We start from the raw sequence: 26,792 nt of genomic DNA on the forward strand, positions 1-26,792 counted from the left end.
CCGATACTGCTACGTCAGAGTTATGCAGGCCAAGCGCAGCGGCATGGTTGGAATGTGCTCGGAATTTCCCGAGCGATTTGTAAACGGACCAAGACGTTTCTCCGGGGGAGCGGTGAGTGAACTAAGTCACGTGAGTCGGTGCGGATTGAGTCGGTGCGGGCGCTGTTGGTGAATTGGCCGCGGTGTGCGTGAAAAGGGAAACGAGAAACGTCTTGCACCAAGACTAGCCGGGGCCCAGTCACGGTCAATTATTGCAGCGCCCTCTGCCGGTGTTGATGCAAGCAAAATCAGCATGTGTCTTGCACCTAGACTACTTGCATACGGTTTGTACAATGTGCTGAATGAATTCTTTCGATATGGTTCGAAATGTGCGGGTACGACGATACGTCACATAATGTCATTTCTATTTTGTTGCTGCCTTGGCTTTGTTCTTTAAATCTGCGAATAGATAAATCTGAATGATTGTGTGGCTGCAATGTCCGAGAAATGGACTCTTTGAGTTCTGAAGATAACGACGAAGAATCTTCAAACATTTTAAGGTGATTATATAAAAATTAATTTAATATTATCATTAAAAAAATAGGCCTACTGCTACTCTTCTCTACTTACTAGGGCTAGGCCTAAATTAATAATATTGTGATATCGTAGCGTCATACGTTATCGACCCTCATATGTTTTCGGTCCCCAACTTTGATTCCCGTTTACCGCGAAATTGTGCAAGCTGCACCGGTGACAGAAGCTATGCAGTTTACTCACGGTCTGCATTTTCATCAGGCTTAATCATGCTGAGAATAAAGTTTCCTGTCGTTGGTTTATGCTCAAACATTTATAAAATGATTGATTTTTGGTGCTAATCACTAGTGCATTATTAATTATGCCAACATTCAAATGAGTCAAAGAAACATCATCCAACCTCGAAAGTTCAAAACAAAGGATAACTTTCCGTATGGCGCCACCACTTTCAACTTTGTCACTCATTTTTACAAAAAGGGATACCCAAGGGATATCCCATTGAGTTGAGGTAAATTAGATACTATGTTATTTCATATCGAATGAAAAAGTGGTGGCGCCAAAACAAAATTACTATCTGCTAGATTGAGTTTCATTCTGCTTTAGTCACAAGATGGATCACGTGAGGTGGTTACTATTTGGGATTCTATGGTGTCGAATGTAGGGGAAATATTAAAATATTTTAAGTGAAAATGACAATTTATTTATTTTTATTTACTGCATACTGTAATAAATTCCGATAAGCGTAATAAATACTAAGTCTACATTAAAGAGAAAATATCATAGATTGGTTTCTTATCTCCTGAAACCAAACATAACTGGTCTGAAATGGGGGAAAACAGATTGTTATGAAGTGTGAGTGCATCGAGGCGGGGGGGGGGGGGGTGTTTTACTTTCATGCCTTATGATATCTCTGGATGCTAATATAGTATTAGTAGCCTTAATGCCTTAGGCCAAACAAAATAAATGTTGTGTTTACGGTAACAGCCCGAAAAAATTCCAGGTAGGTAGGTAGGAAAATAATTTTATTTTGTAACTTTATTTTTATTTTTAAGTTCTTGAATTTTGAGTTATTTTTTAATATTTAAAACCCGTTACCATTATACTACAGCCCTGATACTTCGGCTTTTAAGGGGCACGGCAGTTTTGCCTTGACTTTTTGTAAAAATTTAGGGCACCAAGGCAATTGTCAAAAATTTGGAAGGGCATCACGGCAATCATAAAAAAGTTGCGAAGGGCACGACGGCAGTTTAAAAAAAAAACTCCAAGTTGCCTGCCAAAAATAGTTCTTCCAATTTTTTCCATTTTCTAACTGTTACCCAATGAAAAAAGGAAGCATTCATCTAACTCAACAAAATAAACTACTTACAATACACAATAAATAATTTTTGTTCATACGTAATCCTAGTATTGGTCATGCACGTTGTGTAGTTTTTCGTAGAGACGCTAAAATTCCCACGTAACTGCTCCATTTTGACACGATGTTGACAGAATAAATGCATGCGGTGCGCGACGACTATGCTGTACATGATGGTACATCACATGTACCAAGCATGGGGAAAACCACTATCCCAGCATGCACAGACACGTCGAGTCTTCGTCTCAAGGCGTTTAGCGTTGGTTCGCGTAATTTTACCACTAGAGGGCGTTTAATCTCACGCTATCGCTTTTTTCCGAAACGCCCTCTAGCGTTCGATGTTTCGAGTATTTTTTTGTCGCACGCAAAGAACAACGACTAACGGGCCTGAAATCTGCTGTTGTGCCTTACGTGCGTGAAATTGGGGTATATTTCTTTGCGTAAAAATTTACACAGACATCGGGACTTTTTGGCTTATTTTCGAACTTGGGCAATGTTGAATATAATTTTTTTTCGGGAGGAAGGGCACGGTGGCAATGATGAGAAAAGGGCACGGCAATCATTGCCGTGAAAAATTGGGTTTTTGAAGGGGCAACGACGGCAATTGCTGTCGTTGCCGTCGTGGGTGAAGTATCAGGGCTGATCCTTGTTCGACTCATCAAGTTTAAATAAACCCTCATGTTGGAAAGTGGTAAAATATAAAAGTTTATAAGTTGTCATTTTAAATTTTACCAACTCGCAAAATATTTAGAAAAATGTTTTGAGGTCGGCAATTCGGCCGCAAAAAATTCAGGTCGGTCGGGTTACCGTAAACACAACATTTATTTTGTTTGGCCTTAGGACAAAATGTAATTAAATTTGTTAAGTAGTAATTGAATAACATTTTTGTTTTATTTTGCACGCCATACTAGCTTCTGCATATTCAATAATATACCAACCAATGAAAGGTGTGAAAACATATGACGTTGCTCCAATGTCGTGCATGCATAAGCACTGTTAATGGCGGACTGTCTCTCGCAACGTAAAACCAAAACTTTAAAAATTTCAACACACCATGAAGTGAAAACTTGTAGTTGTTAAAAAATTGGATAGATGATTTGAAAAAAAAGAAAAAAGTTTTTGATTGTGAACAATTTTCCTGTTATCCTACTGTCGTGTTATAGGATTTCGTGTTATATGTTACTGCATGGAGGAAGAAAATTAGATCCTGTAACTGCACGCTTGATTTGTACTTTGTGTGCACTTTTGTTATCAAACTGTCTGATTCAATAAAAATAATAAAAAAAGGATCACATCCTTTTGGGGTCATGATATTATCTTATTTTTATTTTAATATATCCTCTCGTAAAAATATACCAGATACCAGTTTTCACGGTAGGCCTATTTATGTCTTTTTCTTTGAATTTGGAAACAAATAATGGTGCCACAACAGATGCCCTAATTATCTTCATCTTTTAATATGAAGTATGCAAACATACATGACATAATATATTAAAACTATGGACATTGAAATGTTGACACCACACACCGATTTTCGATGACTTCAACTGGCCCCATTTGTTTTGAGTTTTTCCTGTTTCCTGTTTTTTCACGGCAAACGAGAAAGTTTGGTTTCCCGGTGAAGCCATACATGGAAGAAACATCTGCAGTGACTACAAGTGTTCTTTGAGACTCTGTGTATGACTCTTTAGCCAGCAGTTGTCTTCATTTTATTCAAAATATTTTTTTATTAAATTTAAAAAAATTACTGTGAATAATTACTGGCTTTCAAATCTGATTTTTGTGTGTTTTTTCTTATCTTAATATTGATAATAAAGCGTATAAATAAACAGTGATAATTGAATCAACAAGCTTTAAACATGTAAGGGGGGGGGGTTTAAACTGATTCAACACACTTAATTCCCAGTCATAAATACCTTTTTGGTTAAAAGGCTTAATAAAGTAAGAAACTCTGTAAGGCGCCTTGTCAAAACGTCCAAGCTGTTCCATTCCGCGTGCATTCTGCGGGAGTCCGCGGATTTTTGTAACAAAAGAACACGTATCAACCGGGAAGGTCCACGGCCACGACGGCTCATTTACATGTCAATAAACATGAATATTCCGGCGGCTCTGCGGAGCGACCGGTTGGCTATTGTGAAGCCCAGCTTATTTAAATATCAATAAGCATGATCATACGGCGGCTCCGCGGACCGGCTGCCGGCGGAACTGCGGAGGAACCCAGGTGGTGAACAATGGCTTTACCTTTGCATAGCAAAAGCAAACTAAGGGTGTGTAAAGCCATTTTCTCGTACGAGTGATTTTTAAGGCTTGGTTACATGACCGAAACATGTGAATTGTAGAAATGGTTTGTTTAGGCAGGTCTATGGACCACATTAATTATTTTGCTTTTGTTTCTCCTAGCCCATCTGGAAGTATTTGTTGTATTTTCATCTAATGTTGAAATGGCAGAATAAGTAATAATAATAATAATAAATAATCTTAGTAATAATAATAATAATTTCCATATTTTGGAGCAAGGTCAAAACATCCTTTCTCTGTGACTACCACGCCGCTTCATAGTGTTTCGCTATAATAGAAAACCTGACTTCCCAAACAATGCATCGTAGCCTCCCCCATACCCATGTATCGATCACTGTATCAATGACCCATCCACAACGTATTATGCAAAACTACCGCTAAACTGCAGTTCATCCTAAATAAAATTTAAACACCAAACAATTACATGATGGTCCAACGTGTGTAATGCACAAATTAATGTTTTAATTCGGCCTCTGGCCGCGAAAACCTTTTATTGTGAATAAACCATTAAAATGATCGGAATTGGCAGCCAGTGCAAACTTGTTTTTACAAAATTAAACTTTTATTAACTAGGGTGGCAAATATTTTACATCGAATCAAACTTGTTTTTTTTATAGTAAGGGATTTATTTGGTGATGACGTACTCATAAAGTGATTAACATTTTGAGTTGTTTAGCCGGGACTCAACATATTGTGCCTTTTCAAAAATACAAGCCTCGTGAATGCCTGTTTGATGCCTGTTGAATGCCTCTGGAATGTTTAGGTTCAAAGTCGCCGATTTGGTTGACTATAATGTCTAAACATGTAGCTGGCGATTATCACGTGAGCAGGATGGTCGGCTGGCACTACCAACGTGCGTGGTACAATGATCTTGTCGGTGCAGCCTGTCCGCTTCCAGGACGATGGTACTCGTTGAAAATGTACCATTCTGGGAGAGCACGGCCGGTCCGCGTCCAAGCCGCTGATATTCATGACCTGAAAATACAACTTGTTTATTCATGAGACTTATTGTTATACCAACAATAGCGCCCGGCATGGATAGCTCATTAACTTCGCCGCGCTTCAACGCACATGGCCGTTCTTCCGCGGACTGTCCGAGGTCCTTAGCAACGGCGGTATTTGCTGTCCAGTCCGCAGACTGTCAGCGGAGGAACGCCCGGGACGTTTTGACAAGGCGCCTAAAACTTATCCGTTTCCGAGTGCTTGAGCTCTGTATGTTTCCACCTCCATGGCATGTTCAGTGTACGTTTTGAATGTACATGCACGATGTCCATACACATATGTTTTCCGGTTCCGTTCGTGCGCATGCGCATATATAGTCTTGGTGCATAAACGCTGGTTTTCCTTTCACACACACCGCGGCCAAATCACCGACAGCGCCTGCATCGCCCGTAACAAGAAACGTCTTACATCAACGTCTTGCGCGGACAACCGGTTATAAACACTGGTCATTATCACTGGATTAAAAAAAAAAACGTGACACGCTCTCCACTAATAGGAATACCGAAACTGTCTGAGGTATTTATGAATGGCCATTGCTGCATTGATGAATTTTTTGGCAATCCTTAATCATGCGCCTTTGTCTCCTTTATAAAATCTGTTCCGCAGAGTCACAAGTAGAAGTTTTCAAGAAATAACTTTCCTGTTTACTGATTGATTTCCAATTATGAGTGCCGTAATTTGTAAAAGTGCTATTGTAGTACCCAATGTTAGAGTGCTCTTGCCTGTTATTGTTGCTATAAAAATCATTATCAATAATACACATTTGATTTATTCTTTTTTAATAACATTGATATTTTTTATTGTGTTTCAGGGACACAGGCCATCCCTCCTTCAAAAAGGTGAAGAGAACCCGCATGAATGTTGACCATCTCAGCGAAGATGAGAAACATCTGAAAAAGAAACGCCTAGGACGAGAAAGGGCTCGTCGGTATCGCGAGAGAAAACGTGCAGTTGAATCATTTTTTAAGGCAGTGGCTGGCCGAGGTGGGCTGGCAGAGCATAAATCGAGAGGTGTTCAGCAAAAGCGGTCATGTACAAGGAGAAAGAGGAGGAAACTCTCAAGATTTGCATCATTTTCAAAAGAGGTTGTTAGTAGAAGAGGAGAGCAGGCTAGATCTTTAAGTGATACATTGCAACCCTCTGCCTTTCTTTCATATCCATCTACTTGTCACTTGAAGAACATCTTTTAAAAAAAGTAGTTGACAACTCTCTTCTTTCAGACAGGAACCCTAATCCAGGTGCCATCCTCAATGAATTGGTGCCAACCCTTCAAACTGACCTTCTATACAAAGATGCTGGGCTGTTGAACAAAGGAGGTGCAGTTTCTTTACCTGATAGGAACTTGCTAACTTTGTATAACTTGGGTCAATTGTCTAACAAGAATATGGAGGTACCAGAGGCCAAAGACTTTAAATTTAAGACATTTTCTGAAACCATGGAGTCTTCAAGGGATGTCGTAAACTTAAGCAAAAGAATAATCACAAACATGGCTGTTCCATCTGGCAGCAAAGATGATGATGAACTGGTAGAAAGCCCACAGGGACAAAAGAAACCTTTTAAGCAGCAGAACATCAAAGATTTCATCAATTTGTTTCCAGTTGAACATTCAAATCAGAATGATGGTAAGATCCCTCTCAGCACGTGCAACTTGGGAATGCAAAGAAAAGTCGATTGTGTTAATCCAGTGAGAAGATCAAATGTATTGAGATCAAATATTCGTGATCTGCAAGCAGAAGCAGAATTTGATATTGCTTTGAAAAAGCAAATGACAATAGGTAGCGAGCTCGTAGAAGGGGATCATAGTGGTCAGTCAGTGGGAGAGCCAGTTGAATCAAAGATATTGTCAGGAGTTGTTATACCACCTTTAAAGCCAGATGGAAAGACTGAGCAAAGCCAGCCTCAGGCAGGTACGTCTGGCCCCCAAGCCACCTTGTCTCCATTGCTTCCCTTAGCTGAGCTTCCATTGCCAATTGTTATTGATTCCACATCAGGGCAACCCTTTGCAATGGAGGGATTGCAATTCCCACAGACTCGTCAGAATACTGCTCATATGCCAGGTGTCATGCAGCAACAAATGATCCAGGCTGTCAGTAACATCCATGCCCTTAACACCCTTCAGGCGTCTGGCCAATCCAGAATGCTAAGCATGCACGATCTTAAACAGACGACAGGCATACATCGTATCATTGGTTTAGCAAATGTTCAAGGTGTTGGTGGCATCCATGGAGTGAGTGATGTTCAGGGCATTTTAGGAAATCCTGGCAGTAGCCAAGAAGTTGCAGGACTCCATAGTACAGGAGGTATTCAGGGGCTTTTAGATGGTATAAATGGGATCTCTGGTCTCCAAGGGATTTCAAATCTCTTGGGAATCGGCTGCCTGTCTGGCATCACAGGAATCGCTGGACCTACAAGTTCAACAGGATTATCGAGCCTGCAGAGTAACGATCAAGGTGTTACAAACATGGTCCCAAGCCTTCAAGGTATGTCAAATTTTCAGGCAACAGTTCAAGAAATCCCAGCTCTCCAAGGGGTTACAGGTCTACAAGGACTTGTCAATCTTCAGACACTATCTACCCTTCAAGGAATTCAAGGTCTTCAAGGAGTAGGAATCTCAGCATTGCATGGTCAGCAGGCTTTGGCAGGTCTACAAGCTATCGCAGGAGCCTTGCCACTTCAACCAGGATTCTCAGTTCAAGCTGGGACACTTGGTCAGCTTGGTATCATGGGAGCTGTTGGTCAAGACACCACAATCAATCAGTTAGAGGTCCCTGAGCCAGCCACTAGTAATGGGGTTGTCAGTGATCCCGAACAGCAGTCAATCAAGGAAGAGAAAGAAAAAAGGTGAGGACAATAACACAGTTTATTGCAAGTTTATGCTACAAATGTGCAAGTATTCTTGATAGAACTTGCGTGCTTACAAAAATGTGGTTTCGTGTTTCTTCCATGCACTCTGTTTGTGTGTTCGAACTTGTCAATTGGCAGGAAGTTTATCGGTGTATATTCAACGGAGATCATTTAGAGTAATCTACCCTTAAAATATTGACACTCTTCCCACAAAACAATATTTGTGTAAACAAAGCGAAATGCTTCACAAGTTGTATCAGTCGTGACTTTATGAATGTTATATATTTACATTCAGTGTGCAAACAATGTTAGTTATTCTAATACTCAGCCATGTAACATGGCTTGAATTTTGGGATGAAAACTAGAAATCCACAAGACCATAGGGCTTATAACTTTGTGGGCCAGATTTTTCTTAGTTGGGGGGGGGGGTTGACTTTAGAGCTAAAAGAGACTTATCGGGCTGAAAGTTAAGTTTGACAAAAAACACAAGATCACTGGACTTTACCAGTCGTGAGTCTATGTACATGTCTGATGCTAAAATCACTGGCCTCGAGCCTGTGTTTCAATGTAAATTTAGAGTCTAGGCAAATTTGCTATTCCCTGATACTATAAAATGTCATCAATGTTAGCATTCTTTGTTCACTTGAAGGTGATTTGAGAATGATTTGCCCCACCCCAACCACCCCTAAAAAAGAGAAGAACTTCATACACAGTTTTCCACAGAAATCTAATCATTCTTCTTTCTTTCAGCCCTACACTGACCAGCAGTGCATGTACTTGCTCCAACCCAAATGATACCAGCCAACCAGACCTTCAAATGTGTACACCAGAAAAGAAACAGCTTTACCCTGATTGTAAGGGTCGAAGTTCAAGACGGAAACAAGCCAGCCCCAGGTGCATCTCTAAACGGAAAACATTGGTTTTTGAATCAAAAGAGGATTCAGGCAAAGAAGAAGAAGATGGACCCAGTTACAGATGGCCATTCGTTACAGGTTTGAACATTCTCTGGTTTAGGACTAATTTGTGATAGATTAACACATTCCTTGCTTATAAGTCTTGCAGTCAGTACTTGTAATTGTCCTTTCTCTGTGTGTGCTTGCATTACTTTTGGAGGTTACACCAGAGAATTTCTTTTAACTCTTCCCCCTTGTTTCCTTAAAGGAACGTTACAGAATTGGTACGAAACAAAAATCATGAAGATCACAGATTAACCTTAAAATTACACAGTCTAATGATGATAGTAAAAAACATCCCTTGAAATATTTATGTCTGAAATTTCATATTTTATGAGAAATAAATAATATAATTTCGGGTTTGTAGTTTATCGCTCAGTGAGCGTTTTATTTATTTTTGTTTTGTCATCGATGCAATGCAAAATTTGTTATTCTTTTTTTTTACTATTCTCTCATGACCCAGATGGCCACCGCGATTTCGAACTTCTACAGGTTTGTCAGTTTATGTATATGGTGGATTACATGAAGTGCTTACCCTGCCAGCAACATTTTTGCTAGCAAAACCAATTCTGTAATGTTCCATTAAAGGGAAGGTACACGTTTGGTAATTACTTATACAATAATATTAACTTAAAAACTGACTTGGTAACAAGACATTGGAGTTGTGACAAACGGCTTCCTCTGAGGTAGCATACATGTAGATTTTGAGAAAGAGTAATTTCTCACTAAAATAATAAAAGACTTTTAGCCAGAAGTATTTTATTCCTATCTGAAGGGACACAAATTCGTCCAACAAGGTTGTTTTTTCTCTCATCATTTTCTTGCAACTGCGATGACCAGCTTAGCTCTTGAGTTTTCACAGGGTTTTTATTTTTATAATTGGGATATTGAGAAGACTGTTTTTTTTAACAATTACCAAACATAAAACTAAGAAATTCTTTGAGTATCATCCATTCTCTGGTGGTTAAACTACATGCTGTTTAGGCCTCTTCCCTCTACCACTTTCTTCCTTTGTATCCTTTGTCATTGTTCATCCCTTGCTTGTCCAGACTGCACCCTGTCTCTCTCTCTCTTGTCATTCCTTTCTACTTGACTGCTTCCATTCCTCAATGATTCCACTTTACCTGAAGTGTGTTGTGTTGTCATACAGCCTTTGAGAAAGATGCTGTGTGGTTGAAACGTGAGAGGCCATTGCAATATTTTAGCTTTTTATACCACCACATCCGTCTGGTCGTCATGGTTGGTAAGCACTTTGCAACAGCTAATTCAGTTTGGTAAGTATTTTGCAACAGCTAAATTCAGTTATGTCCAATACATTCTGTTTCTTCACAACCTTGCTGCTTCTTCTATAACTGCTTTCTTGCTTGTTTCTGTTTACTTTTTTTCCCTGTTGCAGTGATAATTATACTTGGCTATTTGTCCGTGCAGTTGTGTCGTGTCGTGCAATTAAGCCTTTGAAAAAGACTTGGTTCTGTGTGCATCAAACTCGCAAATTATTTTTGTGGACATATTCATTTGCAGAAAACATGGCAAAAGGACAGCAAAACAGTACTGATCTTGACACTAGATTACCTGCTATGCAATCAACTGAGTGCGTAAAGTCTACAACAAACTCTACAAAGCTTGGTTCAAAACTCTCAAAGAAGGTAGAGGAGTTACTGAGGTAAGGAGGTTATGGAAAAGAATGAATTGGATATTTGAAACAGAACCAACTTAACCTTGTGCTAAAATCTTTCCCCAATCTAACCAATTCAAATGATAACTCAACTCAACACCTTAAACTGTTTGACTGGGTATGCCTGATCCCATGTTGTCTTTTTGTATGGAAAACCTCAGTCAAGTTCAAATAGAACATGATGATTATATTTTTAAGTTGTGATATGTCTTCATCATGTCTGCACCACAAAACAACTCTAATTAAAACAACCACAGCAGGCCAAACTGTTTACTAGTCCAGAATTTTGTTTCGATGCAAGATTAAAAATGAGAAAAAACTTCCTGACGCAGTTTCTCTTGCATTTTAACCATTCTTAGTCGATAAACAAGCACTGAGGCATGTAAGACTCTATCTCTTGTCTTTAAAAGTACTTTAAATATCAAATTAGTTAATAAAATGCGTTGCCTTGGATCTGTCAAGTTAGTCTTCATGTATTAAAAGCGTTTCAAACCATTTGTTATGAAATGCATATGGTGACTCAAAGTTGTTTTTTGATCCACACAAATATGCCTCAAAATTGTGTGGTTTTTCTTTTACTTTGTGAACTTACATGGTCGGCCATTTTATGGAGTCAAAAACATGACTCTACAAAATGGTGTGCCGTGTTAGTTCATGACTTATAAGGAAAACCATAAAATATTGAGCCATATTTGTGTAGATCATTATATTCTACTTTTAAAAATCATCTTTCTAATCATCTGATTTTATAACAAATGCTTTTAATTGACCAACTCGACCGATCAAAGGCAGCATGCCCCATTAATATAATTGAAAGGTATTTTATCTGACTCAAGGTGAACATTTTAACTTTGTTGAACACTTGTTTTTGTCGAGGTATTATTACTCGTTAATATTAAATCACAAAATATAAGACCACTAGTCAGGACTTATTCAGTCATAAGTTCACTGGCTCAACACCAAAGCCACTGAGTTCAGGCCTGCTGTCAAGTGTAAAATTTTAGCCCTGCCTCATGATTTTACTGCAAACTAAAATTCATATCAGCTGCATAACACCCAGGAGGTTTTTTCTCTTCTTAGTTTATTTTAGAAGAATAAAGAAATGAATGAACCGACATGTGCTTTTTCTGTTATATTGAAAAGGATTTGCTTGTAAAGTAAGTGACTCTATACACATGTCGTTCCCCTGCAGTGCTACAAATACAGAAATTCTTGGTGTGCATGTAGAGTGCCCCACAGACCCAGTCGATGATGAATCACCATCCCCCCAGACATGGCGAAGGTTCTTGGAGAGGGAAAGGCATAGAAATGATCGACTCAGAGAAGTTGAACAACAACTTGCTAAACTACAGGTTTTGACTGCTGGGTAGGTACCTTACTGAGCACTATAAACCCCAGCCTCGCTACCATGGGCAGCATTAAACCCCAGCCTTGTTACCATGGGCAGCATGAGCACTATAAACCCCAGCCTAGCTACCATGGGCAGCATGAGCACTATGAACCCCAGCCTCGCTACCATGGGCAATGTAAGCACTATAAACCCCAGCCTCGCTACCATGGGCAGCATGAGCACTATAAACCCCAGCCTCGCTACCATGGGCAGCATGGCACTATAAACCCTAGTCTAGGTTCCTAGACCAATGGTGTTGCGTGGTCACACACAACCAACGTTCCGATTATGCACGGCAAAAACTGTACACGCTTGTAATGAACGAACGCTAGCGGGTGCTCTGTTTCTCTGATTTCCTGTGCTCACCAAGGTCTAGGACATTTGCAACGACGGGTCTTAACTTTTTTATTGTTTTTCGGCAAATCTCCCCCGACTTTCCGGTGGAGCCAATCAGAGGCTGCGTTGCGGTTGGCTCATGAATAATTCATCAGTGTTGTGCATGCAGTGTAAATGCATGCAGTAATGCGTTGCATGACTTTTGCTATACTCTGCATGTGTGTGTGGGTATATGTTTTTATCAGAGTATAATAATGTCCAGTAGGATTTGAAACTTTGCCACATGGTGGAAATACGATAAAGAAAGGTTTGCGGTACCACCACAAACCTTTCTATGTATAATATCCAGATCCAGACTACTGCATTGCCATGATGCAGCTTGAAATGCGATCGTGGCGTTATGCTCCCGACGTGCCAGGGCCCACACTGATGAAGCCTGTATTGGCTAAACAATTTGCTTATAGTTAGCACAAAATAGTATTGCTTAGCAGAAACTGGTTACCAGCCAATTTTTAATTAAATTTGAAATGTTGTAGACTTATGCCTAGTGCCCACCTAAATTTTTGGATAGTAAAGAAATTTTGTACAGTATTTTCTGCCAAACAGATATTAACTGGTGGGCCCTGTAGTGTTATTCACAGTGAAAGTTTTTTAATCTTGGGGGAAGGAAATCTTGAGGGATTCAAAAGCGTCTTTGTGAGAATGTATTTTGAAACGTAACCGTAGCTGCAGATCTTGGAACATCTTTTGGAACAACTCATGAGAAATTGCGAATTTTGATTGCTTGTCGGGTGGCGACTACTGCTATTCAACTCCCAGTTATTTGAGGCGAATAGTCAGGTCATAAATTCCACTAGTTGCCCAGTTTAATCATTACCTCAAAAATAACTCTTCATTCACAGAATTAAAAAACAATACTTTGTTTGGCAAAATTATGCTTTGAGGGAATTTTGTTTTAGCATTATTTTTATTTCAACCTTTTATAAAAAATTCTCATAATATTTTTAAGCTACTCACACAATAACACTGTCAATATAACCATGGAGGTAGATGCGATTTTCCTGCGTTTTGACATCCTCAAAATTACCTGAAACCCATAACAAAAACAAATTAGGGGGCCATGAATCAAAATGGAGCATATTGGAATGTTGCGATCATAAGAAACAACGGAGTCGACACCCGCAAGCTGGGAGTTCATAGCGCCCGGGATTTAACACCTCCAACCCCCACGAGACACGGCATAGGCGGTACGTGATATTCCACAAGGCTTATTTCACGTTCCGATTGCTCCACGCCGTGGGGCCATACAAGCGTCCGTTACACGGACTCTCTGAATGCTAATCTTACGTTCGATTTTTGACCATTATTTACGATTTCAAATCGTCACGTATCCATAATCTGAATAGGTAGTCTATACTTAAAATTTCACTGTTTTCCTTTTAATAGGCCTATAATGACCACGGAATTACTCTTTGAGCAAAGATTATTAAAAATAGCGTGCCGATTACATTGACCTTTGACTCGGTCTAGTTTGAATAGTCATCTTCAACCCGTCACGTGATATGAATAATCAATTCATTTGCAAAGTCTGGCCACGCCTTCAATTTGCAAATGTCCTAGACCTTGGTGAGCACAGGACATGGAGATCCGGAAATCAGAGAAACAGAGCGCCCGCTAGCGTTCGTTCATTACAAGCGTGTATAGTTTTTGCCGTGCATAATCGGAACGTTGGTTGTGTGTGACCACGCAACACCAATGGTCTAGGAACCTAGACTATATAAACCCCAGCCTTGCTACCATGGGCAGCATGAGCACTATAAACCCAAGCCTCGCTACCATTGGCAGCATGAGCTATATTAACCCCAGCCTTGCTACCATTGGCAGCATGTGCGCTATAAACCCAAGCCTTGCTACCATGGGCAGCATGAGCTATAATAACCCCAGCCTTGCTACCATTGGCAGCATGATCGCTATAAACCCAAGCCTTGCTACCATGGGCAGCATGAGCGCTATAAACCCCAGCCGTGCTACCATGGGCTGCATGAACGCTATAAACCCCAGCCTCGCTACCATGGGCAGCATGAGCACTATAAACCCCAGCCTTGCTACCATGGGCAGCATGAGCACTATAAACCCCAGCCTCGCTACAATGGGCAGCATGAGCACTATAAACCCCAGCCTCGCTACAATGGGCAGCATGAGCACTATAAACCCCAGCCTCGCTACAATGGGCAGTGTTAGGACTATAAACCCAAGCCTTGCTACCATGGGCAGCGTGAGCACTATAAACCCCAGCCTCGCTACAATGGGCAGCATGAGCACTATAAACCCCAGCCTCGCTACAATGGGCAGTGTTAGGACTATAAACCCAAGCCTTGCTACCATGGGCAGCGTGCTGTGTCCAAAGATCTCGGCACAAATGCCTGGTAGGGATGTTCTAACACACAAAGCTTATTGGCTCCCAGAAATGACTGCTTTGAGCACACACTTCAATTTCGATCACTTGTACAAGATTTGTAGGACATGTACATGTATGTGTTGTATGAACCCTTATTTAGTCTGCAAATGTTATTTTTGAATGGCATTGAGAAAATATTAGGGTTGGCACCAGTATGGCCTTTGCAATCAAACATTTAAAGCATGTGCACAACATTGGTAATTATCAAAGACCAGAATCTGCACTTTATATGACCCAACATATACATGAAATAACAAACCTGTGAAAGAATAGGGTCGATTGGTCATCAGAGGAGAGAGAGAGAGAGAGAGAGAAACAGAGAGAGAGAGAAGTGAAAAATCCCATGCTAAGTTTTGCTGTTTTCAAGATTGTGTATTCCAAAGATTTGGGTGTGGTGAAATAAAAACAAGACCACCTTTTGAATTGATTTTTTCACAGGTTAGCTTTCAGTGTTTTATATGTCTACATCAAAGTAGAATTAAAACATTCAAACAAAATGTTGCTCATAAGTAATATGAGTTTATGTCTAAATTTCACTGCAGAGCATCGCCAGTGAGTTCAAAGTCTTTCTCAAGTATGACGACTCAAACTTATCCACAGGATTTCTTGGCTGTTGGGGGTCATGCTGAGGAAAGACTGGTCAAGGCAAGGACCAACCTGTTGTGGCAGACTACACAGGGAGTAATGGAGCAATCAGAGAGAAATAGACGGGCCTCTGGACAAATACAACAAAGAGTTGTTACAAGGTGCTCCTCAGATTTCCGTTACGTTATTTTCTGAAGAACGCAAAAAAGTAACGCAGCTGTTGGTAAAGCACCTATAATTTTAAAATTGTTACTCCTATTCTAAAAATGAAAATACCAGAAGACGGAAATTTTCTTGTGGTGATTTTGACACCCTGTTTGTTACAATCGGTCAAGTATTGTTGTCGCGGTATGTTCTTACAGGTGAAACGTGCCCATTGTTGCAGTAACTCCTATTGCAGACCTGCCAACCTGTACGCATTTTGCGTACCATGCACGCATTTTCACCCCTGAGTACGGTGGTACGAGATATTCTGCAGAACGTACGCAAAAAGCTATATCTACATGTATATCGCGGTGTTTTAAAACTGCAGCACGAACGGACAATTTTGTTCTCAATTTAATCAACTGTTATTCGTTCGACCCCAAGTGCAAAAACAACAGATCAAAAACACCCCACATCTGAGTGATAATTATGCGCTTCGATAAAAAAGAGGTTGTGCTTAGAATTATTTTTTAAATTCTTACTCCCGCTGGAAAACTAATAAACCAATGCGTAACAGATGGGGTGGGAATGGCGCATACCAGTTTGGTCAACCTGGTATAGTACATGTACAGCCTTATGCATGGATGTACATGTACATGTACGTGCACACAACGCACGTGTTCGGCTCGAATTCGTTCGGCGTCCCATGTGTTTATAAGGGACTTTTCGTTTTCGACGACGGATGGTTCTGCGACGGTAAAGATGACATTTGGCGTCATCTGCGCATGCGTCGGCTTTGAGGACGGTCGTCCCTCAATTTCTACGACAGTACTTGGGATGAATCTTCGTTGTGCTGAAAACGACAACGTTTAGCTGAACAACCGGTGCAGAACCATCCGTCGTCGAAAACGAAAAGTCCCTTATACTATGCAACATGGACGCCGATCGAAGGCGAAGTGTCAGTGATGGGGGAAAAAGTACTCCTCCACCCGGAAAAAAGAGAATGCATGCTCCGAAGAAGTTTCTTCCTAAACGTGGAAAATAATGCATTTTGCACAGTGCACGTGTGCAGTCGGCAGTGCACACACTTCATTTGATTTAGACATCTCACTCAAAGAGCGGCAGCAGTTTAGGTCAGGAGGTAGTCATGTTATTATTTACGTCATGATTTTTCCCAACTCCCGAGAATTTGGGGAGAATAATGGGAATTTAATGGCCTGTAATCTTTGTATAAGCCTGATAAGGGAAACAAATGAATTGAAGCATGCCTGAATTGAAGTGGAACTGGAAAACTCTACGGTGGGCTTTCGTTTGTCCGTTTACTGGGCAACCAAAGATGGATACCAAGTTATAATATTTGCATGCCGAGTTTAAGTTACTAATAATTTAGGAACATTGTTCAACAGAGCTTGTCAATGAAATTAATATATGTTATGGATCAGAAATGTGTCAAAATGGGCTCACCGCCAGTAGGGAAACCCCTGGCCAATTTTTTTGTGATATTAAAAAAAAAATTAAAAAAAATGTGAACAAATTGCCCCTTCAGATTTAAATCCTTGATCTAGGCATTTGGAATATAGTTCCAGCAGTTAACTGGTTAAATTTCTTTTTCATTTTTTTCTTCAGACTGTTAAGGTCACATGCACACTCAAAAAGTCAGAAAAGGCCACATCAACCACCCCCAAGATAAACACTGATATTATGATACAACTTTTTGTTTTATGAAGTAGCCTGTATTTTGTGTGATTATGATATATAATTACATTAAATGAATGGTTCATCTAAAATGAAGTGGTCCATGGTTTTTGCTGACTGACCGTAAGCATTGAGCCATATGCCGTTGTGCACTGGGCGATCATGTTTATGCCGCTGCGATAATGTGGTACTCAAATTTTTTTTACAAGGTTGGCAGGTCTGCTATTGACATGATTGATCTCTCCTTTGATTCAGCGTGAGGCTAACAGCGGGAATTTTTAAAAGCTGTTCTTGTCAATAGGAGTCACTGCAACAATGGAAATGGGCACTTTTCACCTGTAATCACTTACCACGACAACAATACTCAACCGATTGTAACAAACGAGGTGTCAAAATCACCGTAACTAAATTTTCCGTCTCCTGGTATTTTCTTTTTTTAGAGTTCAGGTAACAATTTTAAAATTATAGGTGCTTTTCTAACAGCTGCGTTACTTTTTTGCTGTCTTTATATTCAAGCCTCTTTCTGTTAGATTTTAACATCTGTCTGAAATGATATTTTGTTAAAAAACTTTGGAACAATGTTGAAAAACAGGTCTGCTCACAAGCAGAACTTTGCCACTTCCCTGTAAATTCTCTTCAGAATACAGCTTTATTCACAACAAGTGGTGAGAGTTCATGTTGAACAACAAAGATAGTAGGGTGTTTGCCCCCAGGCTATCCTATTATGCAAAAAAAACAAATTAAGTTCTTTAAAAAATGGCGCACAGCGTGAAATTAAAAAATGTCCACGCATTGTTTTGTTTACTTATTACGGAATCATAATCTACAGCAATAACCCTGTTAAAAAGAGTGGAGTTCTCTGTAGACTCAGGGGGGTCGGAAGGACACTTAGGCGCCTTGTCAAAACCTCCCGAGCGTTCCTCCGCCACCAAGCCGCGGACTTGACAGCAAATACCGCCGTTGCTAAGGACCTCGGACAGTTCACGGAAGAACGGTCATGTGCGGTGAAGCGCGGCGAAGTTAATGAGCTATCCATGCTGGGCGCTATTGTTGGTATAACAATAAGTCTCATGAATTAACAAGTGGTATTTTCAGGTCATGAATACCACCGTCCTGGAAGCGGACAGGCCGCACCGACAAAAATGTGATAATCGCGCACTTCATAAATCAGGGAACAATTTCGTTTGTATCGCTTGCGTTGCAATTTGGATGATTTGCTATGCAATTCTAAAAAGTGCATTGCGATTTTGCGATCCAATTTGCGATGCATATTTTGCAACATTTATGCTTGATACAAAAATATTGTTTTTTTATTTGAAACCATTCACATTCAAATAAATTTTCCCGCAAAAAAAAAACGATGCTAAATTGATAAGAAATCACCGCCGACGACTAACGTTTTCTTCCGTGATGTTGATAACTTTTACACACCGCTCTGGCAGTAGGGCAAAATCGACCAATGAAAACATTTGTTACGCGCTATATGGAAATTCACCAGCCAATAGAAACACGTGTATCTGAGACTGTGCCTTTCTCCCCTCGGGCATTGGACAAACCAGACTACATGGTTGTTTTGACGTGGACACAGTCACACACGTGTGTGGATTTGTTTATTGGCGACGGTGACTTGGGATTTTATAAGTAAGAAACTGATGTTTTCTACTTGGAAAGTCAGAACAAACAGTTGTTTATTTGTGTTAAGAACATCTACAAGGTATATGTTAAACTCCAATCGTCGACAGGCCACATATTTGCTAAAATTATAATTAGTATAATTAAAGGCGATTTTCAGTTATGCTACTAACTGCATCATACGTCCCGTCTTCCCCTATGACAAATATATCCTTGCCATTTATGTTCCCAGATATTCCCGATAATAAACACTACCCGTTCCCATCTTCCCTTTTAAAAAAAACAAATTCCCAAATTGATCGCATCCCAGCCCCGTATGTGTCCGTATATATATTGTTTCACGTAAATAAACCAATTCCTGTCTTGTCCCGTCCCGTATCCCTGTCCTGTAAATAAACACATTTCCGTTCCATTTTCCCGTATGATAACTATACATGTACAATATGTAGGTAGTTTTATGCTAATCATGGTTGCTGCAAAAGATAACTGTTTTAGAATTGTCCCCTGTCACTGCTATACTCTGACGCCCACTTGAACGGAGCTTGCACGTATAGCTTGAAAATTTTGTCAGTCGAAGCCGGGAATAAAGAAAAACCATTTCTAGAATTCACATGTTTTGGTCATGTAGGCCGAACATAGTCTTAAAAATCACACATTGGAGGAAATGGCTTTTACATCCACCCTTACTTTGCCTTTTTACCTGGAAAGGTAAAACCATTGTGAACCACTTGCGTTCCTCCGCGGTTCCGTCGGTCAGGTAATAAGCTGGACCTCACTATGGCCGACCGGTCGCTCCGCGGAGCCGCCTGAATATTCATGTTTATTGACATGAAAATGAGCCGTCGTGGCCATGAACCTGCCCGGTTGCTATGGGTTCTTTTGTTACCAAAATTCGCGGACTCCCGCAGAATGCACGCGGAATGGAACGGCTGGGAGGTTTTGACAAGGTGCCTTAATGACACTTATTTTCCAGGCGTCTTTTTTTTTTACCTTTTGGCATACACAGAACTTGCTTATAATAAACCATGTGTACGTGTGTTCAGCCCTTGTTCTCCACAAAATATTCCTTTTTTTTTACAAGAACCAAATATCATGCCTGATATAAAAATATGCTTCTGCCTACATATACTGAGTCAATGCAAAGAAGACAAAAAAAGGGTTTCTTTAATGTCGTATGTTGCATAAAGCTTTCCCATGATGCTCACCTCGTTTATGCAATTAAATTGGGTCCTGGTTATAATTTTAACTATAATTCATAAACACCGTTTATCCATTCTCATTGGTCGAGAGGGCATCACGAGGGATTGTTTGAACGGATAAAAAGTAAAAAGTGTAATAACATGGGCGTGACACGCGAGCTTGCACCATCACACACAGCACTTATATGACAGTTTCTTCATTCCTATTGGTTGGGAGCAACAGCTGAAACAGTTGTGCCACATCACGCGATGAGCCACATCATGCGATACGCGCGACGTGCACAGCATTCCCTTATAAGGAGTTGTTTACCCGAGGGCCTTACCATTTCACAGCTGGAGGGGCATTGTGTTGAAAGAAATCATTGAAGAATTAAAATTTTTGGATTTATTTTGAAGAATTATAATTTTTGCATTTTGTTTACCTTTTGACCAAGAAGTGTTGATGTTTTTTCACCAAAAGGTATTTATTAATGGGAATCAAAGTGTGTTGAATCGGTTTTCAACTAGTGGTTTAAACCCGCCGAGGCCTGGTTCTTCAATCAATCAATCAACATTTATTTCCATACAAACACAATATACAAATACAAACAATAGGATGTTACAAGACTGAAAACTGTATGGAGGCATGGCCCATTAAAGCAAAGCTTGTAAGCTGGGATGCCTTTTACAAAACAAAGGAAGGTAATAAGATCATTTAAATTATAAAACAAAGCGTATAGTAATAACAATAACATCAAAACGAGACGGATAAACGAAACGCAAAAACAAAACACCCAACCAGACAAACAAACACCTCAAACTAACACCTCAAACAAAACCAAACAAACAAACAATACAAATACCACAAGACGGCCACGACGATAGAACTAAACCAAAATAATGACAGAATCACAACTATGTTACATAATGGGAGACAATGTGTTTTTTGAAGGAGGCTTTGAATCGACCAACAGAGGACTGCGAGCGAATTCGCCTATCAATTGAATTCCAGAGGCGGGGCCCATGATAGCGAAGAGTGTTCATTGTGTAAGATAATTTACCCTGACTTCGTCTTGGTAAAATTATCAAGTCCTGGCCTCGGCGCGGGTTTAAACCACTATTTGAAAACCTCTTCACCACATATTGATTCCCTTATTATTTATTCAGCCAACGTTAAAAAGTTAAATTCCCCAAAGCATCGGAAATAGTTGTGCACCTGAAGCTCTCTAGATTTTACAATTACAAAATTACATTTAAAAACACTAATGAAGAAGATAAAATTATATTCATAAATACCTCAGACAGTTTCGCTATTCCTATTGGTGGAGAGCGCATCACGTGGGGGTGTTTAAACCTTTGATAATGTTTATAACCGGTTGTGAACAGGACATTTTCTTCATTCCTATTGGTCGAGAGCAACGGCTGGAACAGTTGTTTGTAACTACATCACGCAATATGCGCGATGCGCACAGTAATCTCCTTATAAGGAGTTGTTTACACGATATAATTTTTGCATTTATTTTACTTTTTGACCAAAAAGTGTTGATGTTTTTTTACCGGAAAGGTGTTTATGAATGGGAATCAAAGTGTGTTGAATTGGTTTTCAACCCGCCGAGGCCTGGTGCGTGATAATTTACCCCGACTTCGTCTTGGTAAAATTATCAAGAACCCGGCCTCGTTGGGTTTAAACCACTAGTTGAAAACCTCTTTGCCACACATTGATTCTATACATTTTTGACATCTATTTTTAGACTTTGGTTATAATGGCCGTTCAATGGTCATTTTACATGATGTAGAAAACTAAAAGTTTGTCATGTTTTATCCATTTTGTCAATGTTTCCTTTCTAAATACAGTTCAGGAGATCCTCTTGATACATTACTAGCTCTAGACGTAAAGAAAAGTGAGATCCATAAGATGGATTCTTTAACTCCCCTTCACCGGAGTGAAATGCTGCAACAACCTTCCTCTGATATCGAAGCTAGAACCGATCCTAACCAAGAGTGTCAAATCGTAAACAGACCTGGCAACTATTGGCTTCACTCAATCAAGAGGAAACAAATTGCTTGTAGGAAGGCTTCACCGTCTGCCAAGCGTAGAGAAGGGACTGGAGGTGCTGGATCCAATTCCACCAATGAAGAAGACTTGAGGGAACTCAGCATGATTAACGAAGATCCACTCTCTTTCGTGCCCAAAAAGAAGAAAGCAAAGAAGTACGTTTATCAAATTCCCCCTGAGAATTCTGGCTTTGTTCAGGCAGGTGAAATATCTGAAACTGCTGTTGATTGGCAAGAGCCCTTGGATTGTAGAATGGACAACCAAAATTCCCCTTTACAAGTTGTGAGTGATGCTACCAGCAGAATGAATGCAGAGCAGCATCATGGTAAGGTGGTACAAGTGGAGATGTCATCAGTTCTTCCTTGGGAGTTGGAGGGTCTGACAAAAATTGAGAGGAACAGGATCAGAGCTCGGGAGGGAATGAGGAGGCACAGGGAAAAGTTGAAGATGGCAAAGCTTTCTAACCAAGGTTGGCGATGCCATGAAATGCCAGGGATTTCGCCTGTTGTGGAGAAGACACCCATACCTCCAGGTTCTAAGACTGTGGTCCATAGAGGCTATTTGTCTGCCAGAGAAAAAAAAGGGGGTAAGAGGCTGAAATCAGATTCACTGAAAGGTTCCAGAGGTAATTCTACCCACAGTAAAGATTACATGATTGCGACTGATGTTAGCACCTCCATAAGAATGTCAGACCTGCCAGTATTGTCAGGCGAGGATCTGAATAAGAAAACATTCCAGGTATTTACACCAGTTGTAGCTGAGACCGAGTCAAACATAACATCATTGCATAAAGGTTTGTTTAAGACAGAGCTCCCTGAAGTACATGTCAAGGGTCTTGGCAAAGAAGCTTTCCGTCTATTTTCGCCAGTGGCAGCTGATGCTACTGCTGTCCAAACTGTTAATCCAGGAACACATGTCTCGCCAAATAGGAGGGACAGGAGGAGAAAAGGCTGGTTAAAATCGGAACAAAGATTTGAGAAGAATGCCACCTTGCTTGAGATGCCAACAAACTCACCAACTCATTCATTGCCAGCATCAGACCAAATTGATTTTACACAGGAACCTTACAGAAGCATGAGCTTGCGTGAACGGAATCGAGTCAGGGCCAGAGAAGGAATGAGAAGATATCGGGAACGACTAAAAATGGCTCGACAACCATCTCATCCAGCACATCAGAGGGTGGCACACATGTTGCCACGTTCAGGTAGAGGTACATTCAAACGTGGTTCTCACAAAAAGGAGTTAGACAAGGGGACTGTTTCAGTTGAGGAACCAAGTGGGGTACCTAGGGAGGTTCCCACAAAGAATCCCAACTCAATGGTGTCGTACTCTGAGATGGTAGAGTATCGAAAGACTGAAATCATGAAGAGACGACGCTCTATCCAGTTGCTTAAAACAAACACAGTGAGAAACAAGGCAAGGTTCAGTCAAAGATACATCAAGGAAGGGACTCCACAAGGAGAATCAAGGTCTCAGGGGGTTTTCATCAAAAGGGAGACAGTATCAGAAGAAGAATCAGAGGAGCACATGAATGATCCTAAATTAAGTCATGTGAATTTGTTTCCGATTGTGCGACAGCGGGAACAGGGGAGTACAAGTAATGAAAAAACAGACCAAGAGAAATCCGTGTGCGAGGAGACTCAAGACAACCAAAGCTTGGCAACAGTGTCGTCCATAAGTATTGCTGATGAGGTTGTGGGCAATGCAGAGAAGGAGAGATTGGCCTACATCGAGAGGATGAAAAAACATCTTGAAGCGATCCGGAGAAGGAGGCGTATAGATGAGAAAATAGCATGTGGTATGGACAGGCACGCTGCAATCAGGTACGTACCATGTACATTATGTGTGTGTGCAAAATAAGAGGTCCACTCTATCTTGGAACAGTTAATGCGTCCTTGATTGTCGACCTATCTGTGAAACAATTAACTCTTTCACCCCCAGTGTTAACTTCTCTATAGTTGACTGCATTATACTACGCTTGATCCCCAATGGCAACTTTAGTCAACCAAGATATGCTCAAGCTTGGGCATAAAGGCTACTTGTTTAAAAGCTGTTGTTTTGTCAAAGTTTATCCTCCTTTACCAATTTTTTTACAAATATTAGAAAGGGAAAGATCAGATATGTTCTAATGATGGTAAAATAAAACAAGGTATTGACCCCTTGCATGCACATCACATGAGGCAACTGTGCCACGCTCACCATGTTGGTGGGCAAAGGTTTACGTGTAAATGCTGCGCACTTCACTGAATTACGTATGGTGACAGTGAGATTATTCTGATGATGACATCAGGTGAATTGGGTCAATAGTATTATATTAACCCATCAAATTAAATCATAAACATGTAGTGTGGTACACAGTGTTGTTTAACTATTTGCTTTCCACAATGTATGTATCTTATTGTTGAGTCAAAATGAAATAAATGGTTTCTGTCTGTGACGAGGAGATTTCATTACCATACAAACAAAAATAAAAAAGGGGAATTTGAAAGATCCGAAGTGCCATACAGCCATGTTTACAGAACACGACAAGGAAGACTTGCCCATTTTACCTTCCACTAACTGCTTTTCCACATTTTCTTGCTCTCACAAAAAGTTCCTCAAAATGTGCTGCTAAGAAAGTTATCATTGCCAAGCTAGAGTCAGAGGAGGATATCGCTACTAATGATGAGGAGACACTGTGTACCAGGCCCCAGGCACCAAACCTATGAACCAACCACTATAGGTATGTGGGAATTGTGTTACTGTCACTTGTTGTGTTTTATTGGGTGTAGTCAAAAGAAGGAAATGTAACTTCCCATGGTAGGAGTACAATCAAGTGAGGTTTGTAGTGACATCGTGTATAAAATACTCTCTTTATGAGTTGTGGTGGTTCTGAGAACAACCAGTGGTTTCAACTTAGCTTTTCGATCAGATGCTCTGATTGTCTTTAGAGGATTCTTATCTGTTGAAAAATTAGTGGATCACAAAACTGAATCTTTAATATCAATTTATATTTATAACAGATCCCTGTTCACTGATGCAACCATATAAAACGCTCAATAAAGCCACCACTGTGAACCTGAAGCTCACCTCCTGACAGATGTTTTCTTATTGTTTTACTTTATAGAGGGTCAACGATGCACCTACTTAGTTTGTTAGGAGCAAGAAGAGACAGGCCTACAGACAAGGAACAGTGAGTTTTACAACACTGTCTTGACTTGGGTTTTATTATTGTATTTAGGCATCACACATGAGCACTAGCAGATTCCACTCAATTAGGTAGGGATTGGAATCACACACAAGCTCCAGCCTGAGGTGGGATTCAAACCAGGGTCCACAGAGGTGAAAGGCTGATAAAGAATCCACTGACCCAATCTGATCCCTCACTTTTATAAAAGTTCAACCAAATGCAATGGTTTTTCAGTTAATATAGTATACTGGGAGACTTTGGAACTCTTGGTCACAGGAATCTTACCGGGTTACGAAATTCTGCACATGCACATAATTCTGAGATTTCAGATATAACATGATTGATAAGGATGTCGTAAAAATGTTAATCGTAATTATTGTAGGTTTTGAAGGAGAGTAGTTTTGATATTTTGCAGCAGGTGGCTTTTGCACAAACACATCTTATCATATAACATAACGATGCGTTCATCTTTTATTTTTTTATTTTTTATATTTAAAATGATATTTTGAAGCCTTTACTTTTTTCTTCAAACAAATTTATAGCTAAGTATTTTGCAACGGGAATATATAGCAAAATTGATCAGAATCATGAAAACCAAAATTTGGCCTTAAATTATTTGCAATAAATAATCAATAGCTTTGCGTCTCTTTAAAGACCCAAAATGTATGTAGTGTGAGCTAGTACCCAAAGATGACACTTTACCAGAAGCATAACTACAGAGTCACCATTTATGTATCACCATTTATAATCTGTAAAAGGGAGATGGGATGCTGATATTAATCATCAGACACTCAAACATTTAATTGGTGTCTAACAGGAACGTTCTTTGGTTGGAAATCACATGCAGAAGGTTTTATTTTCACAACTTTTAGGAAAGAAGTTTAGTTTGCCACAATTTTGAGATATGAGTTTTAATCACGGGTAGAGTATACCTCGCTTTGTGTATCATTAGTTACAACTACGATACAATTTTGTTCGTAAGTTATAGTTGAGTATCTTTGAAGTAAACGTATAACATCGCTAATTTATTGCTTAAACTTTTGTAAAATTTTGTGGGGTTTTTTTTATACAAAAAATGTTTTAAACAGTATTCATAATGGTCGTCATAATAACACATAGTTTAATGTGTTGTCAACCATCTGGGCCAAATTTCATAGAGCGTTACAACAACTAGCTAAGCAAAATAAAGTTATACTTCCCAGAAGAAGATTACCAGCTTGAATACTATGTCACATGTATCATTTGTGACTGGTTTCCTGCCAGTATCTGCTAAGCAACTTTGGATGATTTGTTTACCCTTGTGCCAATTGCACAGCAATTTCAGAAATTTCAGTATCATTTTGGAGATTTTACATAAAAACAACAATTCTTAAGTACATGTACATGTATCTTGCTCTGCTTACTGTAAGCACAGCGCTTATGAAAGCAGAGAATTCCGCACTCAAGTCAAGCACAGGTTATGGCAGCAGTTTTTTTCCTTTGTTAAGGTGTTCCTTTGGGTTCTACTTGA

General features: G+C 40.0%; 1 protein-coding gene across 1 annotated transcript; it reads left to right on the forward strand.

Moving 5' to 3' along the window:
- The first annotated feature begins 359 nt into the window (after nt 1–359).
- On the forward strand, nt 360–26,567 carry LOC117291235. Its single transcript, XM_033772847.1, has 10 exons — nt 360–539; nt 5,979–6,252; nt 6,388–8,008; nt 8,762–9,003; nt 10,486–10,627; nt 11,832–12,005; nt 15,366–15,569; nt 21,912–23,936; nt 24,707–24,835; nt 25,220–26,567. The coding sequence occupies exons 2-9, from the start codon at nt 6,198–6,200 to the stop codon at nt 24,819–24,821; spliced, it is 4,578 nt and encodes a 1,525-aa protein (XP_033628738.1). The 5' UTR covers nt 360–539; nt 5,979–6,197; the 3' UTR covers nt 24,822–24,835; nt 25,220–26,567.
- The last annotated feature ends 225 nt before the right edge of the window (nt 26,568–26,792 follow it).

Source organism: Asterias rubens, chromosome 6 (genome assembly GCF_902459465.1).
Source record: "Asterias rubens chromosome 6, eAstRub1.3, whole genome shotgun sequence".
NCBI classification, from domain to species: domain Eukaryota; kingdom Metazoa; phylum Echinodermata; class Asteroidea; order Forcipulatida; family Asteriidae; genus Asterias; species Asterias rubens.